This window comes from Erpetoichthys calabaricus, chromosome 2, assembly GCF_900747795.2.
Source record: "Erpetoichthys calabaricus chromosome 2, fErpCal1.3, whole genome shotgun sequence".
Taxonomy (NCBI): Eukaryota; Metazoa; Chordata; class Cladistia; order Polypteriformes; family Polypteridae; genus Erpetoichthys; species Erpetoichthys calabaricus.
The window spans coordinates 251198386-251225054 of record NC_041395.2 but is presented as its reverse complement, the minus strand read 5'-3'; the positions used below and the strand labels follow the sequence as shown (position 1 = coordinate 251225054).

General features: G+C 35.1%; 1 protein-coding gene across 6 annotated transcripts in view; it reads left to right on the top strand.

Annotated features, from left to right (window-relative positions):
* cpeb3 (cytoplasmic polyadenylation element binding protein 3) overlaps positions 1-26669 on the top strand; it is a 194212-nt gene that overhangs the window by 126428 nt on the left and 41115 nt on the right. For all 6 annotated transcript variants that reach the window (XM_028795348.2, XM_028795349.2, XM_028795351.2 and 3 more), the window contains 2 exons: positions 7462-7629; positions 9750-9839. In XM_028795348.2, coding sequence (XP_028651181.1) covers positions 7462-7629; positions 9750-9839 — 258 coding nt within the window. The remainder of the gene's footprint in view (positions 1-7461; positions 7630-9749; positions 9840-26669) is intronic.

The following is a 26669-nucleotide window of genomic DNA, read 5'->3' as shown; positions in this document are numbered from 1 at the left end:
TTAAATGACATGTACATGTTACAGTAATGTCTTACAAAAAAATAAGTAGAATGTCACCATCATCAAAAGGCACACATTTAGCTGGTGGTTTGAACAGATAACTATGATATTAAACCATAGATTTAGCAATAACTTGTGTTTCTTAATTTTCTTTAGAGAAACATTAAAGCAATAAATAAAGACTACTAATACAGCCCGATTCCTACTTATTTTCTGAAATGAAACCATTCAAGAGTGTATTTTTCTGAGACAGTCTTGTAAACAGACATTGCTATAAATCGACATTGTCAAATTGTGAATTCGAGGTCCTAAATATTTTGATGTCCCGAGTCCTGTCTCCAGTTCTCAATGTATAGGTCTACCAATGATGATTCCTATCAAAGCAAAGGAGATGTTGGGGTACCATTTACAAATTCACCTAGGGCAGCAAAAATCCTAGAACCAGCTTTGCCCAAGTTCACCAGGCATACCACGGCAGTTTGGTCGTACAATGTTCATATGCGTCAGTTTCACTGTCTGCATCAACATCTGATAAATGATTCACATTCTTGTCATTATTGCTTAATTCAACTATCAGTTCAGTTTTAGTTTGTCTTGTATCAGCGCATGTTCCCAACCTTCAACCTGCTTTACAACTTCTCATTTACATGCCAATGTGTTTTAGTTGAAGACTCCGCCTCACTCATGTATATCAATGAGTTACCTTAGAGTGGCAAACACACAAAAAAATTCATGATGTTTTGCAACATGTTATTTCATCCACTAGATGGCAGAGGAATACTGTCCCAAGAGTTATTTGGGCTTAACAGTCTAAAGTGGATCATTACACATAATACCCGAGTCTGACTCCGGAAAACCCTGTTTACATATAATTCAGAACTCCAGAAGGAGTCACACTGGATATGTGGAGAAATGAAAACCATTTAACAAGTATAAATGCTTAGTACCTAAAATTTTCTTCACAGGTCCTCCTCATGTTGTGTGCTTTGAAGTAGGGCTGCAACAACCAATCAACAAAAATTGATACATTTGATTATTAAATCATTGCCAGTGATTTTCATTGTTGACTAGTTGGATTGGTGACATTGCACATTGTACTTTACTTCATCAAGTCTGGCAGCATTGCATTTCAACATGGCGGAGATGGCGGAAGCCGAAAGTCCAAAATGTGACCTAAAACATCTAAAGTACAGGAACGCTTTGTGTGAAAGCCTTCCAAAAAATGATTGGTTGTAAAATATGTAATGCAGAATTGGCATGGCATGGGAGTACAACTGTCATGCATGAGCACCTGAAAAGGAAGCACTTGGGAGTGAGTGAAGATGTGCCTTCAGCATGGTAAGCTAACATCCCACTGTTTATTATGGCAGTTTCACACTTAGCTTAGTGGATCAGAGACCATTCATAAAGTGCATCCGGAAAGTATTCACAGCACATCACTTTTTCCACATTTTGTTATGTTATAGCCTTATTCCAAAATGGATTAAGTTAATTTTTTTCCTCAGAATTCTACACACAACACCCCATTATGACAACGTGAAAAAAGTTTACTTGAGATTTTTGCAAATTTATTAAAAATAAAAAAAATTGAGAAAGCACATGTACATACGTATTCACAGCCTTTGCCATGAAGCTCAAAATTGAGCTCAGGTGCATCCTGTTTCCCCTGATCATCCTTGAGATGTTTCTGCAGTTTAATTGGAGTCCACCTGTGGTAAATTCAGTTGATTGGACATTGGAAAGGCACACACCTGTCTATATAAGGTCCCACAGTTGACAGTTCATGTCAGAGCACAAACCAAGCATGAAGTCAAAGGAATTGTCTGTAGACCTCCGAGACAGGATTGTCTCGAGGCACAAATCTGGGGAAGGTTACAGAAAAATTTCTGCTGCTTTGAAGGTCCCAATGAGCACAGTGGCCTCCATCATCCGTAAGTGGAAGAAGTTTGAAACCACCAGGACTCTTCCTAGAGCTGGCCGGCCATCTAAACTGAGCGATCGGGGGAGAAGGGCTTTAGTCAGGGAGGTGACTAAGAACCCGATGGTCACTCTGTCAGAGCTCCAGAGGTCCTCTGTGGAGAGAGGAGAACCTTCCAGAAGGACAACCATCTCTGCAGCAATCCACCAATCAGGTCTGTATGGTAGAGTGGCCAGACGGAAGCCACTCCTTAGTAAAAGGCACATGGCAGCTCGCCTGGAGTTTGCCAAAAGGCACCTGAAGGACTCTTGGACCATGAGAAAGAAAATTCTCTGGTCTGATGAGACAAAGATTGAACTCTTTCTTGCAGACCCTTGCGTCAGCGACCATCCTGCATCCAGAATCGTGTAACCTTGCTGCCCTGTGCATGTCAACTATGCAATGCACTAGACAAGCAAACATCCACTCATTGAAAGAGCGTTTGTCTGGTGTCACTCCTTGGTCCTATACAATTCAACATTAAAAGCACACAGTGATAGCCAAATGTGCACAAGCTCATAAGAAGAAATTGCCCAGAAGCAGGGCAAAGATGAAAGTTTGTGCAGGCAGAAATGGAATACGGCTAACCAAGATGGCATCTGCTCCACGTGGCTAATTCTTAATGTGTTTGACTTGTACTACCTTTATTACACCAGTGTTTCTCAGCATTTATGGTCCTGCAATGAGTTTTGTCTTTTTTAATTAATTAATGTCCCACTAGCAGCAGTTTCAAGCCGCCCCCATGGTGAAATGTGCCCAATTGAGTGTCATCTTCTGTGAAATTAACTCTTAGAAACTAGGAAACATTTCTCAAAAAAAGGCCCAGGAATAATAATAGAACACATACACTGCAGAACTGTGACACAGCTATACAGAGAAAAGATGAGTGTGGTTTAGAGAGCGAGTAAGTAATTTTACAACTCTGTTACAGAAAGAGTTTAATTACATGTTAAATTTTAAAACACTTATCAACTACATACAGTAGCAACAGGTAAAAATTTTATATTTTGAAGACTTATACTGTATTCTGATTTCAGCAAAAAAAACATATCAGACTCTGTTTTGAAGAAAAATGCCCCATACACACCACAACAAGCAGTAGCCCTGATTGACTGTGTCCTAAATATACTAGTACCTGACATGTGACCACTCTTCATGGTGGAAGATAATGGATTTAAAGAAATGATTTGCATATTCAGTCCAGGATTCACTCTGAATTCAAGGACACATTTTAATAAACTGATGGAGACGATATATCAGGAAACATTTCAACAAGTGAAGATTTGCATTACAGCTACCAACAGCAAACTTGCAATCGCCACCGATATATGGACAAGTGTGGCAACTGAAGACTACCTTGTTGTAACATGCCAATTTATTGTATAAGACTGAAACATGAAGTCAGTCTACCTTACCACCATGCCATTGGAGCAGAGACATACAGCATCCAACATAGTCAACTGGTTGGACGAGTTTGTATGCGGATTTGTAATTCCTTCCAACAAACTTGTTGCTATTGTGCATGATAATGGTGCCAATTTTTGTGGCTGCAGCAAACAACTTAGAAGAGAAGCATGGATGGTCTTCTGGCCACACCTTGCAGTTGGTAATTAATTCTGCACTAACACTGTCTGACCCTACCGTCTCACAGAGAGACGAAAAGTACCTTGACTTAAAAACTGAGCAATGGAACCTGCTTGAAGAGATTTCCACTGCTCTTAAACCTTTTTGAATGTGCCACGGTGTTTTTAAGTGGGATGAGATATCCTAAAAATTCTTCAATACCCCACTTGTAACAGGGCTCCTGAAATCTATAACCGATGGTGTGTTTGTGTTCAATGCAGTGCAGGCTTTCTGAGTCACTACTATGGAGCAGCTTCAGCAACAATGGAAGGAGGTCACATTTTTAGACTCTGCACCAAACACAGTAGTCCCCGCTACTGCACTGGACCCTAGGTTTAGAAAACTGAAGTTTCTGACACCTGAGCAAGTGTTCCATGTGCAAACTAAAGTACAAACACAGGCACTTTAAGTGAAAAGGGCAGTGGATCACCAGCAGCGTCGGGAAGACAAAATCTGTGCTGCCAGTACTTCCACCAGTGATACAGCTGCTGGATCTACAACTGCTGTCACTGTCACTTTACTTGACTCACTCCTTGGCTCGGGAAACAGCAGTGAAGAAGATAACAGAGATGTGGAAGCTGAGGAAATTGATAGACAGGTTTTAAAAAATGAGATCCTAACATACTTTGGAGAGAAACAAGCTGACCATTACACTGGTGGAAGACTAATGAGGCTACATACCATTCTGGTCAGACTTGTAAAGACCTACCTACTGTATGTATCCCTGCTACCTCAACACCATTTGAACGTCTCTTCGGTTGCAGGCAACATAACTTCCATAAAGAGATCCAGCCTTAGCCAAAAACGTGGACATGCTTACATTTTTGCATTGCAACTCAATACTCCTGTAGAACCATTCTACATCTCTGGTGAAGTAATTTAAGAGTTTTTAAAGCTACTTATGTAGCAGTTTTGGCTATAGTTTGCTTTTTAAGCCACCGTTGGAGCACTTTAAGTAACATAACTGTTGGTTATGTTTTACTGTTAAAAAAAAGTAAGTTAATTGCACTTTAAAATGTTTTTTCACGCTGCATATTTTTTTTTTTACTCTTTTATATATTGTAGTTAGAAGAGTTATAATTAACTTTTGCTCATGTCATAGGAGAAATGATGTAAAAAAAATTTCAGAAAAATTCTGGTGATAAAAACAGGTTTTTTTTTTTTTTTTAATTATCAATTTAAAAAAAATTGACAGATTTATTTTTGATTATTGAGACAAGGGCACTGGGATATGTAGTATGGGCACACTAAGAAATGTCAGTTTTCTCAGATTCCAGACAAATCATGAATTCAATAAACTATGTTAATTATACATAACAGTTGCAGTCAGTGAGCATTTACTACTTTAACTCTTATGAGCTTTTTCTGCTTATTTGCATATTATTAGGCTGGTATAGGGAGAGCAGTATGTTGTTTGCACTTTTAGTTTTTATAAAAGAAATAATTATTGTATTCTTTATATGACACTTTAGAACACAATGGGTGAAACAGAAACCACCTTACCAAAAAAAAGGTGTTTGCAGAGTAAGGGGCAGGTTTTAGCGATTAAAGAAAGGCATGTTAAGCAAATCATTTTTGTTTCAGGAGTTCAATTTAACATCACATTTTGCCAGGTGTTCCCATTACTTACAGTGCTGCAGCTTTTATGTATTTATTTTCATGAGATTGTGTGTTTTCATTTCCATATGAAATAAACAAACCTTACATTAGAGGGCTATGTATTCCATCATTCTTTGGATATGATTACATTGAAAATGAAATCTGCCAATTTTGAGCTACTGTAATTTAACATTAAGTTCAGTATTCCATGTAAACATCTACATGTTTCTGATTCTGTATACAAAACATTTGCCATATTTATTGGATTTTAACATCCCTAGAAGGAATTATTACTTTGCGAAAAGCACTTTTCATTGAGCACAGACATCAGCTTACCACAGTAAGCACCTGCATTTTTCTTGTGTCTCAGAGCACTTTTTACTTTAAGCAACATTTTCCTTGTGTTTTAACTATATGTCTTCATGTAAAATATAATATCAAATATTTTACAATATATTATACTTAGTATATATCTGTATGACAACAAGTTTTATTTAAATATGTATGTCAAAGATGAAAACATTACTGTGTTTGATTTTTGCAAAGGACTTAGTATCTGTTTTGCTTTATTTAAATAAAATAGAAAGGAATGTATTATGCTTCTGCAATTCTTGATGTTAGGGCTCCAGTGATCACTGTCTTAACTACACTGCTCTCTCTCTTGTATCACTAGATTTATTTATAATTTGCTTGCCTCTTTCTTGACTTAATTGCATCATTCCTTATACTAAAGTTTGCTGTCATGTTTATTGAATGAACTGGTTTCTAAAGTAACAAGTGTATTATTTATAATAACACGATTATTATTTGTATCGAGCTTCTAATGCTGAGTTCGATTAGTCACAATTTTCAACTGGAACGACCACTTAAGTCCAATTTCCAACTCAAACTCTGGGCAGACACGTATTTGTCCCACTTCAGATTATGACGTCAGTCCAAAATAGCAATGTACACAACAAACTGTAGTGAAAGCTGTAGTATTACACTGTTTATTAGCACTTCTATCAATTTTGTCTCATTAAATTGATTGTACACAAATTACCGTCCAACTTGTTTGTGGACATGTTGCTACAGTGTTTTGAATATGCAAAATACTGCATAATCCGTTCTCAATTGCTATTTATTCCGATGGAGCAAGCCCAACAAACATTTACCTGGACGCGTTCGTATTGGTTTTTCGAATGTTTTACTGGAACACAGTCAACTCTAGTGTGATATCATTCCTATCTCTGACATCCAACTTCCAATGGTAAGTTGAATGCAGCATTAAATATGATCCATTTAATGTATTTTCAGTTTATTGTTAAATAAATTACTTCTTTTTTCACCCTAATATGATGTATTTGCTTTTTTTTTTTTTTTTTTTTGGGATAACATCTAGTCAGTGGATAAAGGTATTGATTTTTTCTTTCTTTAAAATATTATATGGCTGAAAATGAATCAACTAATACTTGAAAATACTTAATATTGTACATTATTACATAATGAAGAGTGAAGATAATAAAATACTGGACTAACACAGTCCAAAGTTTGACTTTTAATGTCATATTTTCCAGGAACAAAAATGTTTGTTAGTTCCTGCTTTTATCCTTTGTGTCATTAAAATGCATATTTGCATTATCTAAACAGAGGTAATTTACAAAAAGATTACTTTAAAATTACACTTATTCAAATGATTGTTATGGCATTCAAGTGGTTTATCAGATAAAATGATAGGAGTTCATGAAAGCAGTCAGTGCTAATGCAAATTATATTGATTAAATAAAAAAATGCTTTCTCATTCTTAAATGCATTTTTATTATGCATTTTACCAGCTTTTTAAATTACTTTTAAATAACACCAATGATCTTTTTCTGTCTCTTGCTATTGTGCATTTTTTTCTACAAAAAATGGTTTAGAAAAGACATTCTGAAGTCTTGTAGGAATTTTAACTCTGTACTGATATGAATGGCTCAAAATATTAAACTGCTTATAAAAAATAACGCTACCTTGTCTGAAAATAATGATTTAGTCAAGTGTTAAGGAGTCTGTCACATTAGTAACCCAGGTTGCAGATATCTAAAATTGTGTGTCAATACTGTAAATGATTTTCTACTTATATCTCAAATCAAGTACTATGGAATTTAAATAAGCATATTGTAAGTAAATTGCAAAATTGAACTTCTTATCTTACTCTTTGTTTATAGTTTGGCTTTATTGCATATTTACTCTAGAATATACTAAAGTTTGATTGAGACAAATTTTAGTCTTGAGATAGATTTTTTTTTTTTCTTTTTCTTTAGGTCGATCTTCTCTCTTTCCATTTGAAGATGGACTCCTTGATGACAGTCATGGTGATCAGTCCCTGACATCTGGCCTCAACTCTCCAACCCGCTGTCAGAATGGCGAGAGGGTTGAACGATATTCAAGAAAAGTCTTTGTAGGGGGCCTACCCCCAGATATTGATGAAGGTATTAATAAATTGTATTTGACAGTACAAACTTTACCTGCAAGTACCTGCTATACTTCCATTATTTCTTTTTACCTTTGTAACTTTCTTTCACATTGCTTATTTTTGTAGGATTTTTTAATGTACTTTGCTTTGAAACTGTAATTTGTTTGGTATATAGTAAACAAGATGTAGTGAATGTGCATACATTCTGAAGTATAGCTGTAAATTTCTTAAACTCAAAGCCTCGTGAAAACAGAGATGTACAGTATCTGTAACCTTTAAATGCTAAATAAAGTTAACAATGGTATTTTATCAGGGACAGAATGCAAGAAAATGTTATCAGTACAGTCACACTATGCAGAAAATTGTTTGCATTACAGTAAATCCTAGTCTTAAATTGTGAGACATCCAATAATAGTATAGCATTATGTACTTTATTGTACATTTGACACCCCTCCTATACTATGAAAACCTTCTTAGAAGCTGTTATTTAGTACTGACACTATAACTATAGTGTGCATTTAAAAGTGGTACATGAAATCCTCTTGTGAACATTCAGTAGGAGGTATTGATTTGTTGAATTTCTTAGCTGGGGCCTTATGTTATGGTTAAAAGAAACACACATTTAGCACGAAGCACTTTGTTATGTTTGATTTGCAAATAAATAACAAATGCTTTTAAGAAGAAGAAAAATCCTTATTCTTTTGGATATACAGTAGATATAGATTTTTGATCTATTTTTGGAGCTGATATTTATTATCTGTTAGATGGAATTAAAAAATAAGTAAGAAGATCATCTCCTGAAATATTTAAACCTGCTATGAAGCTCAATCTGTCTCCAGGTTGGGTGCTCCATTTAAGATAACGATTCCAAGCAGGTATGGAATGCTATACAGACATGTTTAATTGAAGGCCAAAACAACTTTTCTTGACAAAATTGTCACCAGACCACTTTCAAATAGACCACATTTGGTCTGAACTGAAGAAATTAATTTAAAACTGCATCTAACTGCATTACATCTTGCCTGAAGAAGGGGCCTGAGTTGCCTCGAAAGCTTGCATATTGTAATCTTTTTAGTTAGCCAATAAAAGGTGTCATTTTGCTTGGCTTTTCTCTACATTCATAATGGCTAACACGGAACAACACCCTAGTACTACAAACTGCATCTAAGAAATCTTTTTGTATAATGAACAATGTTCAATATGGAATTAACAAAAAGCAGTATGGTGCAAACTGCATACATGTTAATTTTAAAAGCTTATCAAAATGGCATCAGATTACATGTTTCTACAGTTTGTTACAGTGTCTTCTTGGTACAGACAGGAAATATAATTGCTACCATGTTTTATAAATCTTATCTCTCACCAAGTGTATTTGCTTTGATCAGTCTTCTGTGCAAACATTTTGCGAATATATGATGTCTATTCTTTTGGATTCAATTCAAGCTATAGGTTTTAGTTTATTGGTTTAAGTCAAGAGAGTAAGATACACATTTTGTTTTCATCCAGCCATTTCTTTATAGAATTCAAATTGTGTTTGAGGTCACCGTTACATTACAATATTACAGTAAGTTACAGGTTTCTTGCAGAGGCAAAGATATTATAGGCCAGAATATTCTTATGTTTAGTTTGTGATGCCATTAGCCTTAAAAAAACGTCCAAAGTCTATTGGAAACTAAACAGTTCCATAACATCAATGGCACAGGTTTTTGTACATTCATACATACATTTCTATATATACAAGCATTTCTGATACCACAATAGTGGTTTGTGGCACTGGAGTTAAAAGCCATTGTATGGAAAGTGGCCTTAGCTGACCATGTACAAATAGTGTCCAGTAGCTGGTTTATTGGTTGTGTACACTATATACTGTGGTTTGTTCTTAAAATTCATGCATTCAACATGCAACCAGGCACTGCAGCTATCCAGCTGTGATCAGCTAAATTCCCCCACTACCTTTAAATATCTGGATGCTTCAGGGGCTTCAAGATGCATTTGCATCCTCTATGATGTTATTTAACTACTGCTTAAGTGATTCTGAAATACCTGATAATTGCCCTAGGAGTGCTAACTGCTCTGTTTAACTTTTTAAGGCTTATGTTTATTAGAATTCTAAAATATTTTCCATTTTTCTTCAAGATGAAATTACTACTAGTTTTCGGCGCTATGGACATCTTGTGGTTGACTGGCCCCACAAAGCAGAAAGCAAGTCATATTTCCCACCAAAAGGTAATTAGTTAATTGGTTTTTATATATAATGTTACATTTTACAAAATCTGTAATTTGTTTGGATGTTGTATCTCTTAGACATAATTACACTTTAATGTGTTCTTAAAAGTGTTTCTTGTAGTGTAAGGTAATTACTTTCAAGAACAGGTTTTTTCATTTGGGTTTGTTTTTTTTTTTTTTTTGATTGGTGGATTTTAATTCAGTATATAAATGCATTTAAACAAGATTATGAGATTGCAGGTATCTTCCTATTGATCCAGTGCTTTCTTACAGATTGTAATTTATTAAAAATTGTGAAATTGCTTAACGAGACACAGTTTACAAAGTCTGTCTTTACTATTACAGATAAATTCATTTAACCAATAAAGCTGAATCTATCTTGTTCAAAACCAGCAGTAATAATACATTCTGGAAAAATAAAACTACCACACAAGTAACGTTTTAATATCATCACGCAAGGTTATTATAGCTTAACTGGTTTTGAGTGTCAAACAGTGCAAAACTGAATTTCTTTAGCTTGTTGAAATGTGCCACTATGAATCATTTGTTTTAATTTTACCAAGATAAGGTAATAAAGCTTCATTCATATACTACATTAGTGTCATTTGTAGGAATATTAATTTATTTCAGGAAATACACTTGTAGCTTTGACATGGTGACAACATGAGTTAGTTCTACTGTGTTACTTTGTAACTATAACTGTTTACTGTCTTTTTTTTCTTTTCCGATACTATTTTATGGTCACAGTTATTAAATCTACCAAAATTAAAATTAACTTGATTTGAATCATCCAGGCTACACTATTTTCATGTGGTAAACTGAAGATTCTTCCGGATTAGGTTATTTACATTTCAAATGACAGTGGTGAAAAACCTGCCAATTAGCTGGTTAAATAAAATGAAGTACTGTAGTTCTTTTTTTTTTTTTTTTTTTTTCATTCAAAACTCACATTTGCATGTTTATTTTTAATCATTTTACATATCATTTTTGCCAGTATTTAAAGCAGTGCCTAATAATACTGAAGATGTTCTATATAGTAAAGCTGTTAAAGTGTTTGAAACACTTGTAGTGTTTTAAGAATGGCATTTATTTCCATGTTTGTATTTTGTATTGTAAATTATGCAGTATTGGTTTTGCCATACTGTATTTTGATTTGATGAATGTGATTGTTGCACAGTAATGTGATCTGGTCATTCACTTGAACTTTTATAATTAAGCATAATCAGTATGTGTAGCTGCCAGCAGTTTGCATAAAAGGTTTGAAATGCAGAGGGTCAATACTTTAGGTAATTACAAATGTATACCAAGATGCTGCACTGACATTGTTTCATGCACCATCTATATTACCTGAATTGGACTGAAAGATTCCAAACCCAGTGTACTATGATTGCATTATTTGTACAGTATTTATTTATATAACTTGGTATAATTAATTCAAGGCTACTAGTACTTAAATTTCCCTTGTGAGCAATAAAGTATCTAACAAGAAACCATTCTCGGTGCAATCTTAACAATTTAGTTCAGGTGCATCTTCACCTCTCAGAATACGATGAATTAATATATGCTACATATTCATAATATTTTTTACAGTGAGTACTGGGGAAGTAGTATTATTCCAACTCTTATGAAAGAATGTGTGCAATTTCTGCCTGTCCACTTTTACAACATGCTGAACTCAATTGTGATCATTAATATTCTATAGAGAATAAATAATAAAAAATAATTAACACAAGAAAAAGTATATGCACATACCTAGGATCACATCTGCCTCATCCATGGCTGTGCGGCAAAGACAACATTTATCTTTTCAAAGCAATAAAGGGGATGACTGTTGTGGAATACTAGTATTCTAGGCAGTACAATATTCGTTTTGTTAAATATATATATATATATATATATATATATATATATATATATATATATATATTCTATGCTTTTGATTTGCAAAAGTATTTACACATACTCAAGTATATTTCAAGCACACATCACAAAACTAGGACTTGTAAATATAACACAAAAAGGACTTGGATAAGGACAGCTGTAGTAATATTGGAAGTGTATTTTAGAAGATTGGTCTCTCATTTTAAATTTTTAAGCTTCTTTATGTCAGATCATTTTGTGTTGCAACTGTAAGTCCTGCCTTACATAATATAGCTGTTATATTTCTCAAGCACATTGTCTATGAAATTTCAAATATTACAACTTTAAGCATTAATTATTAAGTGTAATGCATGTATTTATCTTAATAAATAAAAATAAACCAAATAAGCCAAAAATTGCCTGTTTTGGTTTAAAAGAGTTTCCAGTAAAATGGTGATTGGTGATTCTGGTTTCCAATCACCATCAACAAAAGCCAAGGTATGTCATTAGAAAAGCAAGAATTGATCTATGGCAAGAATGTTTTACTTTATTCAGGAGTAAGGAGCTCCAGTGAACTAGCCGTTGGAGGGGAAAAAAAAATATATCATATACAGTAATCCCTCCTCCATCGCGGGGGTTGCGTTCCAGAGCCACTTGCGAAATAAGAAAATCTGCGAAGTAGAAACCATATGTTTATATGGTTATTTTTATATTGTCATGCTTGGGTCACAGATTTGCGCAGAAACACAGGAGGTTGTAGAGAGACAGGAACGTTATTCAAACACTGCAAACAAACATTTGTCTCTTTTTCAAAAGTTTAAACTGTGCTCCATGACAAGACAGAGATGACAGTTCCGTCTCACAATTAAAAGAATGCAAACATATCTTCCTCTTCAAAGGAGTGCGTGTCAGGAGCACAGAATGTCACATAGATAGAGAAAACAATCTCTAGCAAACAAATCAATAGGGCTGTTTGGCTTTTAAGTATGTGAAGCACCGCGGCACAAAGCTGTTGAAGGCGGCAGCTCACACCCCCTCCGTCAGGAGGAGAGAGAGAGAGAGAGAGAGAGAGAGAGAGAGAGATTGTTTTTCAGTCAAAAATCAATACGTGCCCTTCGAGCTTTTAAGTATGCGAAGCACCGTGCAGCATGTCGTTTCAGGAAGCAGCTGCACAAAAGATAGCATTGTGAAGATAATCTTTCAGCATTTTTAGACGAGCGTCCGTATCGTCTAGGTGTGCGAACAGCCCCCCTGCTCAATCCCCATACGTCAGGATCAGAGAAAGTCCGCGCAAGAGAGAGAGAAGAGTAAGCAATCTAGCTTCTCAGCCATCTGCCAATAGCGTCCCTTGTATGAAATCAACTGGGCAAACCAACTGAGGAAGCATGTACCAGAAATTAAAAGACCCATTGTCCGCAGAAATCCGCAAACCAGCAAAAAATCCGCGATATATATTTAAATATGCTTACATATAAAATCCGCGATGGAGTGAAGCCGCAAAAGGCGAAGCGCGATATAGCGAGGGATCACTGTACAGAAAGGCACTCAATTATTTACTTGGTTATACTGTAGTGCTGTTGGTGAATCAGATGTACTAAGTCTCGGAGCAACCCAATTAGAGATGTCTTGCGACCCAAAATTGTTTTTGACCCATAGTTTAAGAAAGACTGTCTTAGGATATTTTTAAGGAGAAGCAGGGTAACACAGCGAGTTCTTCTATGAAAAAGAAGACTTTTATGTTGCATAGCAAGACCTTATGTGATAGATTTGGTTTAGTTTAGGGGATTTAAAATTTAACAGTAGAATATAGTATGTTTAATATAGAAGGCAAAATATAAAGTATTTTTTAAGTTAGCTTTAAATTTTAAGAAAGCTCTAGCTATTTAAAACAATTTTTTCTCAATTTGAAGATCAAATGAGTATAGTATCTACTGTTTAGCAAGGTCTAATTAGAAGACTGCCTTTGAGAAATACACTAAGCAAAAAGGACTGGAGGGAGTCAAATTAATGGTAAAAATAAATAGGCGAACAAAACAAATTCATTTCAGTCTTTGGCTCATTAGAGCGTGAAGTGAGTATACAAAGAAAAACTGTATAGAGAATAACAATAAAAGATTTATTAAAAAATTTAAACTTTGACATGTATCTATGTACTGACATTTCTGTAAACTAAACGATGTTTCAATTTTTTTTGTTCTTTTGTAAGCGCTAAAGGTAATCTACATTAATTTTACTTGAAGCTTTGGTTTGTTTCCTTTATCATTTATTTATTTATTTTTAGAGTTAGAAGGTTTTGTTCTTCATTGTTCAAACTGTTGCACCGTATGCTCAGCCTGACTGTTTATGCAGTATTAAAAAAAGCCTTCCTTTTACTAAGTTGTTTGTGTCTTTAAAATATAAGTTACAAACTGACTGATTGTAGATTTGTCTATTCCTTTTGAGTAGAAGATTTGATTAGTTTGGCAATTAATGTTGCACTTCATCACAACATTAAAACTAAATTTGCATGTACAGAATTAAAGTAGAGAAATGTTCTAGGCTTACAGGCAGAAATTTAAGAAGTATTTTGAAATGCTTGTATTTAACCATTATAAGTGTAATGGTGTTGCTTGCAGCTGTGCATTTACTGTTGATAGACATGTTGATAGGCTGATTGTATGCAAACCAGTACGTTGTTACAGCAATTACCTTGGTAATAAAATATATTAAGTTCATATTAACTGTGTAACTTTGAAGAATATTCATTGTGCATTCTACTTCACAGTTAAGATGGTACTTAAGAAATGTTTAATCCCACTTTAACAACTATTAAGCCAAATTTTAAAAGTAACTTTTTGATAATGATTATATCTGAACCAAGGTTATTGTAAATGAAAACTAAAACAAATTAAAACTGTTAATAAAAAAAGTAAAATAAAAGAATTTACAAAACCAAGATTAAAAAGTAAACTAAACAAAACTGTTAAAAGAAGTAGAACAACCTAACTGAAATAAAATAATAAAGCACAATAAAGATTTTCAGTTTTTTCACCAGACTTACACAAATGCTAATCTGGATGGGTGTGGCTCCAATATTTATCAATATTTATTCTAAATATTTATTTTTTGTTTTTCAAAGAAATATTTCAGCCACTAGACAGCCAATCGAGTATTTTTTAACCCTTTTACCATTTTCCCTGGGATAACTTGTCCACTGCTAGATGCATACACACTGTTAATCCTCAAGTTTATGACTGTGAACAGCAGCCAGTGATGGGCAGTAGCTGTTAACACAGCATTTGTGATGACAGGGCAAGGTGAATACAGGAGGCTGGAATGTAAAGCTTGTGAAGAATAAAAAAAATTATTTTGTGATAGCAGTGACAGTTCTTCAGAAGTTGATAGTGGCCGCATAACAGATTCAAGTTCTAGTGTTAGTGAAACATACAAAGGTGATTGAGCATAATCAGCAAATGGTGATGCCACTTCTGAATGTTTGTGGTGTAACAAGAGTGTCGGGGAACGTTTCAAGTTCCCATTCATTGATCTTAAAGGTGCAAGACAGATATATCAGATATAGATGATCCCAAACAGTCTGTTCATAAATGGTGGAATGCTGGTTGTAATTGTGATTTAGCCAAACAGACATGAATAGAAGCTGAAAAAGCTGTACACAAACTGAAACCAGATTCCAGGATGGACATGTCAGATGTGATGAGCTGCTAACTTTATATTAAAGGGTAATCCAAAAGCATAAAGTTGAATTGTGCTATTCAACAATACCTTTACCTTACAGAAACAAAATCACAACTGAAATGTTTCCATTTATTTGTCATGTGTCTGCATTTTGTTGACAACAATAAAAAAATCCTTTTTGAAAATGAAACTGTTTTTTGACGCAATAATAGATAGATTCAGTAGGTCTACATACCTTAGCAGAATATTGTTAGCGACAAATCACTTGTCTCTCTGTTATATAAAAAACTCTTGGGACAAGACTTTTTTCTGGCAACGAGACGTGATCATTGGAAGAGAGACAGAGAGACACTTTCACATCCCACAAGACAGGCACATCACATCATACTTAAAAGCTCTGTAACCTTTGTAAGAAAGTCCGGTGATACACATGCAGAGCAGGTTAGAAGTAATGGAAGCAGGAAAATGTGAAAATCTCAAAAAAATAAGTGAAAAGATCACATTAGCACAAACAAATGGAAAATAGTGAAATAACGGAAAAGCGAAAAGAGATCACAGTGTTTGAGGACAAAAAGACAGGTGCTGTACAGGCTTTTAAACGTTCAAAGTGCCACCCAAAATGCCGATCTGGCGGAACGAAAGCAGCAGCAAGCCATTAGCTGATCAAGCAAAGAGGCGGTAAAAAAACAACTGTTACTTGTTTCTCAATGTATCACCATTTAAGAGGGGTTTCAAAAAAGCGACAGCGTCACCTTGGTTTGCATTCAGCCACACTCTTCACAACAACACGTGGGGGTGGGCGGAATTGGTTCAGATTACACGGCAAAACAGCAGCAGCAAGCCAACAGCTGATTGAGCAAAGAGGAGTTTAAAAAAAAATGATTTGTATCCCAATGTATCACCGTTTAAGTGTGGTTTAGGAGGAGCGGGCGCATCTCCTTGGGGTGTGTTCAGCCCCCCTCTTCACAACGGTGTGAAGCACAGGCAGGGGGAGAAAGGGGTTGGTGAGCGAAGCGAGCAGGGGGGCAAAGCTCCCTAATGCTTTAAAAAGTTTATTTAGGCAATGAGGTAATACAAGCCTCCTATAATTAAATTAAGAGTTTATTGGTATTTGGCAAAGGTGTCTGGTGTCTGTAAAATTGTGAAGAACCAAACCTGTTTATTTTTTTATTTATATTTATTTCACGTACTTTTATTTTTTCTTAGTTTCACATTCATTGTTGACAATCGTATGTGAAATTGGGAAAATGATTTGATGAAAGAATATCTTTAAAATATTTTCCCTCCCTCTTTCTTTTCATTCTCTTTCTCAAAATAGATAGTTGAAGGATCATACTGTCTTTAATATGTGATATGCCACATACATAGTGTATGCGATAGCCACTTAGTGGTTCAGCCGCTCTCATATGGGGATGGGGATGTATAATTTAAACAGATTGTTATTTTCATGGGAATTTTTACATATGCATAATAGAACTAACTATTTTACATTACAATGAGTAATTAATCATATTAAAAATAGTAAAATGTAATAATTTGAAAGTAAAATATGTTTCATGTTGCTTTAGTGTTATTCGCTGTGTCATACAATTTTGTTCTGTTTGGATTTGAAATTAACATGCAAATACTTTTTAAACTTACACTTTTACTGTAAAACTTCAGTAAAAACAATTTTTTTAATTAAATTTTCATCAATATCACATTGAATTTTGATTCTGTGTTTCGACTTACATTGTGACAACACAACATATAACTGCCCGCAAGTGAATTTCGTTTCTTTCCCTCTAATAAATAAACCGAATTTTTCGAATGTTTATCTCTGTGATTTGTTAATTGTTATAGCAAAAGCTATTCTAACAGGAAACTGTAAACGTCTTAATACAAATGGCATATCAAGATCTCCTTTAGTGTCTAATATTATCCGTGGGAGGTGTACTACATTACCTTTCTTGGATACATCCTTCTTTCAACAGTAATTCGGACGGTGGAGACCGTACGGTTTTAATGGTTGTAGATATTCTTTGGGATATTGTAAGTTGAGGTTTTCATCTTCCACACCATCACCACCAACTGTTTCAGCATAGTCTATTGATACGAATTTAACCAATTTGCTGATCGGCAAATTTCATGTTAATTAGTTTAACTTCGTTTCTCGGAGCTAGGATTGCCCGTGTACTCATTTCTTCTGTTGCTAACCCTTTGGGATGAAATTCTTCAATAAGATATGAACATAATAAATCTTCTTTTATTGGGAACTTTAAGTGAGGAAAACGTAAAAATTTTTAAGGGCTAAGAGAGCAGGAACTGTGTATGTCAAAAGCATTCACACGAATGAGAGGTGAGAGGGCCATGTGTGTGGTTGAATATGGTTGAGAGGAGGGTGTGACTTGAAAAAATCTCACGACCAAAGTCTTCTCTCATGGGACTTGAAATTATCTCTTTGAAAAAGTCTGTTCTTGTGTAGTGGCTATTTAAGTCCTGGCTACTCCTAAGGACTGAAGTCCTCTCTCATGGGACAAGTTCTTCTGCTGTTCCCTCAGTATAGCTAGGTGGGGCCCTTACAAAGATACTTCCCTCCAAGTCCCTGCCTAGCTTTCATGGTCATCATGTCCGACAGCACCCAGTAGAATCTATTTTCTGTATTCTTTTGTTTAGACCTTTTCAGCCCTGCAGGATGCAAAATTCTGTATATAAACTTCCTCAGACTGAGACTGCTTTAGAGATCAACATGGGTCATAGAAAACAACAAAGCCCAGTATGGGAATTTTTTTTAACACAACATCAAATGTGGCAATTGTAAACATGTTGTCTTGGATCTGGATATGTTGTGAGCTGTACAGATTAATGGTAAAAACCCCATAAACCTCATGGTTCACTTAAAGTCATCACAAATTGGCCTCCATCCTGTTTCTCTGCAAAGAAAAAGAAAAGCTGAATATCACCAACAATCAGTGGAAATGCAAGTCAAAGTCCACATAATGCAAGACAACAACCGTTAACATCATGTCTGCAAAGGGCAGTAACTTCGGGAACAAACTCAGTCAAACAAAAAAGAATCCAAAGTTAACTTTGTTCATTGAAACTGGCATGTCTAAAAGGCTATGTGACGTGTTGTGGTTCAGAAAATATGCAGGCTCTCTCTCAACCCAATATTTAATATGTTGTGTGCTTCACAAGTACATTTTATGATGGGAATATGGAGTTGAGCAAGGAAGAATAGTTCTCCTTTACATTTTTGTATTATTAGGCTCTTTCAGCCATTTGTTGTCTGTTTTATTCCACTTAAATTTAGATTGCATGCACAACTGCAGTTTGTTCAGCAGAAATGATGAAAAAATATAAGCATCTTATAAAATTGTTCATATTCAGTATCTGGTTTTGTTTTTGTTTACTTTTAATGATGCATACCTTGAGGCTTCTAATACAGTAAACAAATACTATTTCTGAACCCCACTATATTATTGTAGGTTTATGACTCAAAACTAAACTGCATAATATTTACAAAATCCACCCATGATTACTAAAGCTGAAAATATACATAACATATAGATTTTTTCTTTATTTTATATATATATATATATATATATATATATATATATAAACATTACCACAATGAATTTTAAATGAAACAACTCAGATGCAGTTGAAGTGCAGACTTTCAGCTTTCATTCAGTGGGGTGAACAAAACGATTGCATAAAAATGTGAGGCAACTAAAGCATTTTTTTTAACACAATCCCTTCATTTCAGGGGCTCAAAAGTAATTGGGCAATTGACTCAAAGGCTATTTCATGGGCATTTTTATGGACCTAACTGTAGTTATAAAAACTAAAACTGAAAGTAAAAATAAATTCTGAAGAAAAATTAAAGACACATTATGAAGAAATCAAAAAATATCATGAGGAAAAACTAAAACTACATCAAATTTCCAAGTAGGATCAGGAATAATTAAAAAATAAAAATTAGTATAACAAAGCAAATCTATCTTATCCTTGATTTGAATCAATCTCCACTCCAGTAATGGCACATAAAAAGTGCTAGATGTGGGATATTTGTACTAAAAACTGAACAAATTCCAAAGTATTCTACATTGACTACTACACAAAAATGTGAATATTTGTTCTAAATATATAAACTATATAATTACATATTCATATTACATATTCAGAAAATTTTTTGAAGCATCCATGTACTGTAGATAAATATTAATTTTATGAAACATCTCTCCTGCACACAATTGACAAGAGTCACTTAGTTTTCATTATAAAGATTCTAAAGAATCTTTGTGCATTGAATGGTTTTATCTATATGCAGTGTAGATGAAATTCAAAGCACAGACACCTCCATCTTGCTGCCAAATTATAAAACTTGCTTCCTTTGATGTGTGTATGCCTGAAGGAACAGTTTTGAGTCCAGCAACATGCCTTTATGTGTAAGTGTGCAATTCAGAAAGCCAGATTAGTGTCCAAGCAAATAAAGATTTTATTTTCTCTGACAAGGATAATGGAACAGCATAAGGCTAAGGTTTATCAGGGGACACTAAGGCAGAAACTAGGGCACTTAATATTTGTGTTTAAAGAGCAGTTATAAGGACATAATAATTTAGAAAACATACAGTATTTCACAGTGCTTGAAGGGAAGAAAGGAATGTACTTTGCGTGACAAATTCCAGCCGTTTGTGTCTTAGTTCAGATTTAAGTACCTACATATTAAACAAAAATCAAATTTTGAAAAGGAAAACACAAGTTTATATCCAGTATTCTGTCGCCATAGTTTTCTGTATTCTTGTTTTTTCCAGTTCTGTTTCCATTTTGCAGATGTTCACCATCAATCTTTCCTCTCTGTGTATGATGGATCAAGTTTGACTTAATTACTATGGTTATACAGGGTGAGCCTAAGTGGAGTACCAGATTTCTCAAGGTCATTGCATGAGGTAAAGCAGCCGAGTGGGTTGGGGTGGGTGTCCTTTAATAGGAGATCCCTTGTAGTTTTCAGTTGGCAACATGCCTTGGTGTGGTGCACAGTGCTTTTGCTGTTGAAGCATTCTTCAAAAACAACAAATCCATCATCACTATGCAACACACCTAACTGTGACGTCCCAAATTGGAAAACAATTCTTCAGTGGGTGGCTAAATTTAGACAGAGGGGTACAACATTGAACAGAAAATCTCCAGGCTGTCCTCAGACTGTACCAACGCCTGAAAACATCCAAGCTGTAAGGGTATCAATTTTGCAGTCTCTTAGATGTTCAGCGCACAAACATGCTTCTGCCATAGGCATTTCCAACACGTCTTTGAGGAGAATTTTGCATGAAGACATCAATTTCCATCCATACAAAATGATGGTAGTGCAGCAACTCACTGGGAGAGCTATAGTGAGTTGTGCATGAACATTCTGCAAACCGTTCATCGAGATGCCATCATCGTGTGCAGCAACGAGGCACATTTCTATTTTAATGGTTGCATAAATAAGCAAAAATTTCTCTGTTGGGCTGAAACTAACCCTTGTGAACTTCATTAGAGACCCCTGCACAGTGAGTGTGTTACAGTTTGGTGCATCATTGCAGAATTTGGCATTGTAGGCCCTTACTTTTTTTAGGAAGGGAGAGCAATAGTCACAGTCACTTCAGAACGTTACAATGAAATGGTAGAGAACATTTTGTGGCCCCAACTGGAAGAAATGGATGTAGTGGATGCCTAGTTTCAACAAGATGGAGCAACAGCTCATATGGCGCGGAGATCCATGCAAGTTCTCCATGCGCAGCGATGTTGGGTGGCCTTCACATTCGCCTGATCTCACTCCGCGCGATTTCTTCATGTGGGGCTATCTTAAGTCAAAGGTATACACACACTGACCTCAAAACCTTGAAGCCTTCAAGGATGCAGTTTGCCACCAAATTGCCGCTATTCCTCTTAAAATGGTTGAACGAGTCATATCGCCTCGAAGACTGTATCACTAATGATGGCCACCACCTTGAAGACATCATTTTTAAAACACAGTGAAAAAATCTATTTTGTATACCCCCTCTTGTGTCATAATGAAATTTATTTTATCTTGTAGCATTTTTGTAGAATTTGTAGAAATGTGGTGGAACTTTTTGGCTCACCCTGTGTATTTTGAGGTAAGGTGACGTGTTGCATCTTGATTAGAACATTCAAGTAAGAATTTCATTTAACTCTGTACATATGATTATAATTACATTAAAAACTTACAATCTCTCTTTTTATTAAACAATTACTGCTTTTATTGATCTATTGTTTGATTAACTTACATTAACTAAATTTATTTTACAAATAATTTACAGTTGAGTTTAGAAATTCAATTGCCTTAATGTATCACAATGTCTGATACTAAACTTTGAGACATGTTATTAAATTATATAGGCACCGGAATGTAGTATTTAAGCAACATTCAGAAGCAAAATAGACACTTTTAGTGAAAAGTTAAGTATACTGAACATAACTCATTTTATGAGCATTTTGAATTGAAAGGTGACAATGTTCACTATAGACTGTATAATACTGTAACAAAATAAAAAGCAGCACATCTGTAATGAACTACCACATTCAAAGTTGGACAACAGCAACCTACCATTTTGGCTAGCAAGGAAAAACTGTAATGACTAGCAACTTACCAGGCAACCCAATTGATCTATCATGACCCAGTGTACTACATTCCATCTGAAAGCACTCACACTAGCCATAAAGAAAAACATACAGCTGAGAGGACTTTGTTGCTAAAAAAAAACAGCCACACACAGCTGATCAGTGCACACCCCAACTGACTTTAGGACTACACTAAATAAGCAGTATACTGTATAAGAATTACATTCATACAGTATAGATAAAGAAAAACCGGCAAAATAAGTGATACTGCAGACTGAAACATTTGTAGCCAGTCATTCAGTTGTCTGCCTTGCTAAGAAGCTGACTGCTATAGTGGAAGAAATGGCAATTTGCAGGCAAGGTGTTTTTGTGTTTTTTCACAGTAAAAACAGAAAAATGTTGTGGCCAAACATTCACCCACTACTTTGAACTGTGTTTTGATGGTCTGTCATTGGCTACAAATTGCAAATGTATGAGCTAATGACACACTAGCCAAGCATTCACAGAACATGAATGCTGTAAGACTGACTATTCCTTCTGCCTGCTGGCTTGATAGTCAATTTATACTTTAGGCATGTGCTGATTCACATGTCTACAGACAAAATTAAGTCAGTCAGTGGGTATTATTCCCCTTGTCCAGAGAGCTTTGCATGCCCCTCCATGTTGTTGTATCCATGTTGGCTGTGCACATACTGCAATGAAAGATGTGAAATGTTCCAAAGTGAAACAGAAATGCTTGTGGCAAATTGTGTGGCAGCCACTAAAGTATGAAAATACAACTATACCCTTAACTATATAAGCAGGAATTTGCACTTCATGCCCACTGAAGTATGGAAGTTGCCCTGCTAGTTGTTATAACAGGCTGTGTATGCAAATGACTTTCAAGCATGTCATTATTGATGATGCCCAGTGACAATAGAGCTGAAAACTGTCTATGGTAAAATTAACATTTGTTTTAAGTTATAGGGAAAATATTAAGCCTCTATGTTTTGTTTTTCTGGCAAATTTCACAGCAAATATTTATAGCATTATGTTTGTGAATGAAGAGCTAGTTAAAACCTGTATCACAAAGTACAAGTTATATGGCACAGATATTTACTATGCTTTCAGATTTCTGGTATTGTACCAATATTCAGTGAGCAGTAAGGCCACACTATATACACAACTCTGGTTTGGTACTGGTGTGTTACTTTTTCAAAGCTTAACAGAAAAATACGGAGTGTGGTTTCTGTTAAGAGAAAACAAAGATGAGCACATAAATATACAGTACTTTCATACTGTGATGTGAGGTCACTGATTGGAAGAGTCTTACGGAGATTTAGAGGTGTAATTGGCATTATCAAGACATTCTAGCCTCCATAAACATGGATTACAAGCACTTTGATGTTTTGGTATGTTTCTTGAACATGCAGTTTTCCTTTTAATTTGGAAAGAAGATATCACTGCCATGTGAAACAAGCTTAATACTGTTCCTAACAGCAAAAAATATCTATATTAATAAAAAGCACTGCCAATGTCTTGATTTATATAAAAAAAAAAAAAAAAAGTACAATTCCATCTAATTTGGAAAGTCCATGATAATTAAGTAATTGCCTCCAGTAAATTAAAAACATCAGCACAAGATTTTAAGCCTGAACCAATGAGGACTTCAGCGTTGGTTAAAATGTCTTCAGAATAAGCATTTGCTTTTAACTGGGAAAATCTGTTCTCTCTAAAAGTGTAGCCCAATTGCACCAAGGCTTTGGACTGCCATTTTAAAGCACATTCTTGCATTTTTGTTCTATATGGCGATTTAAAATGCCTTTTGCCTTTTACCATTATAAGGTGACAAAACAAAAAAAAGCTCATTTCCACACTATCTTTCTTTATAGCTGACCAAAGTAAATATATAGGAACTGGAATTCTCCCAATCCAGCCATGTAAACTCTATTCATATCCACTAAGGAAAGACCAGATAGGACTGGACACTCTTTTCAAGGCCTACGTTTAGTGAGATGAACATTTCTTATACAAATTGTTAAAATATGTTACCTTCCAACCTGTATACCTTGAGGTCAGATGAGTGATATATTACTGTATGTAGCGAGTTCAGAGAAGAAAAGAACATTGCCTTGTAAAAAAAATTCTAAGCGGCACAAGACTATTCAACTGAAATTTGCTCTGTTAAGTAAATTATTTTCATTGGATAAGAACACAAGAAGGAAAATTTTAATACAGTGGAACTTTGATTTGCAAGCATAATTCGTTCCAGGAAATGTGCTCGCAGTCCAAAGCACTCGTGTATCAAAGCGAATTTCCCCATAAGAAATAATGGAAACTCAGATGATTCGTTCCACAACCCAAAACTCTTCGTATAAAAATGATTAATACAAAATATAAAGTAAATATACATAAAACAAATTAACCTGCACTTTACCTTTGAAAAGAATCATGGCTGGCGTGAGTGAGTTTCTAAACTCTTGTGGGATTCCACCCAATGGGACGACACGCAGAACAGCGTCCCGAAGCAACTGCAGGCTCCAAGTGCTGTAGCAGTTCGCCGTAAAAGCGAATCCGAAAAGATCGCGGACATGCTATAAGCGCCTGCTGTCAATGGGTGATACAAGGAACATTTTAAATGCGCAGGGCACAGTAGTACTTGGCCACGGCCCTGTCTGACTGCTGTGTCTGTGTATAGGAGTGTGGCAGATCCCGCTACAATAAATAACCTCGCTGTTGCTGTTTCAAGTTGAACAAAGCTGGTGGGGACTTGCACGTCACAGCACACATTCACACATAGTGTCACAATGTAGTAAGCAGTATATGCTTGTACGGATGTTGACTATATGAGTAAGGCATACCGACGATTGCCCACAATCCTGCAGTGAGAGAGAAGAACCATCAGCTCAGTTGTGATCACATGATGCTCAGCAGACAAAGCGTATATATATATATATATATATATATATATATATATATATATATATATAATATATATTACTCGTATTGCAAGACCTTGCTCGTTTATCAAGTCAAAATTTATTAAAAATTTTAGCTTGTCTTGCAAAACACTCGTAAACCAAGTTACTCGCAAACCAAAGTTCCACTGTATATCAGTTTCCTTTAAGAGTGGAGTTAAAGACAAATGGATTACACTCAATGGAAAATATTCTGTGATTAAGTGTGATTTGTGTTGATAGAGATGACAGTAATAATTGTTATATGAATTGTAGCAGATTTCCCTTTGTTTGGTTTAAAAAAAGCTATATGGTTACAGATGGAGAAGGTCTAGTTTAAACAAGGATATCTATCCAAAGTATTTATTACATTACAAAAATGGAAATATTGTCTGTGCTATGAATGCATTTTAGTTATGAATATTCTCAGTTCCTCAGATAGGTCCAATGAACAGCAATCTGATATAGTAGTACTTTTTTGCTTCTTATGACCAAATTCATTTCACAAAGCTATTTCTTTAGTAAAAAGGGCATTAATATTAATACCTTCCTTACAAGGATGGTTGGAACGTTTGTTTAATAAGAAAACTTCTTTCTAGTACAATGTATACAATATATGAAACCTTCAAACCCACTTGATCTAATTCACTGTCATCGGGAATCTAGGCCTATCACATGAGACTCTTTAAACATATGGGGTCATAGGGCCTACTCACAAAAACAACCAAAATTGCACTGCAACTATTTAGAAATGCTAATTAATCTAAACAATCATGTGAGCCTTTAGGAAATGGGAGGAATACCTGTAAAGACATGGGTAGAACAAGCAACTTCTACTCGGACTAGAACTGGGTGGATTATAGACTAGGATGCTAAATCCATGTAACAGCAGTGCTAACTCACCACTTTGCTATCCTGCTGTCCCCTCACTTACAATGTTACAGAATTTTTAAAACTGTATGCTGTTCTGAATGACTTAATACCTAGAAAATTGAATGCTAATATTGCATCTTCTTTGAATCACTTACAATTGTCCCACATCTCAATATTGTATAGTATTGAAATTCTAGGTATGTGTGCATTGGCGCACTCTTGTATCTTGTTTGAGGTGTAGCAATAATACTTGAACTTGTGTGCCAAATATGGTAGGTAAATTAATTTTTTTTTCCACTTGTTAATCATTCATTGAGTTTCACAATCACAGAACCAGAATTTCCAGTCGCCATTCTCATTAAGACTTATTGTATACTAGCAAAATACCCGCGCTTCGCAGCGGAGAAGTAGTGTGTTAAAGAGGTTATGTAAACATATATATACATAAACATATACTTATATATACATATCTACATATACACATATCTACATATATACATATATATATACATATACACATCCGCATATACAGTAATCCCTCCTCCATCGCGGGGGTTGCGTTCCAGAGCCACCCGCGAAATAATAAAATCCGCGAAGTAGAAACCATATGTTTATATGGTTATTTTTAGAATGTCATGCTTGGGTCACAGATTTGCGCAGAAACACAGGAGGTTGTAGAGAGACAGGAACGTTATTCAAACACTGCAAACAAACATTTGTCTCTTTTTCAAAAGTTTAAACTGTGCTCCATGACAAGACAGAGATGACAGTTCTGTCTCACAATTAAAAGAATGCAAACATATCTTCCTTTTCAAAGGAGTGCAAAGCAAGCAGTCAAAAAAAAAATCAATAAGGCTTTTTGGCTTTTAAGTATGCGAAGCAC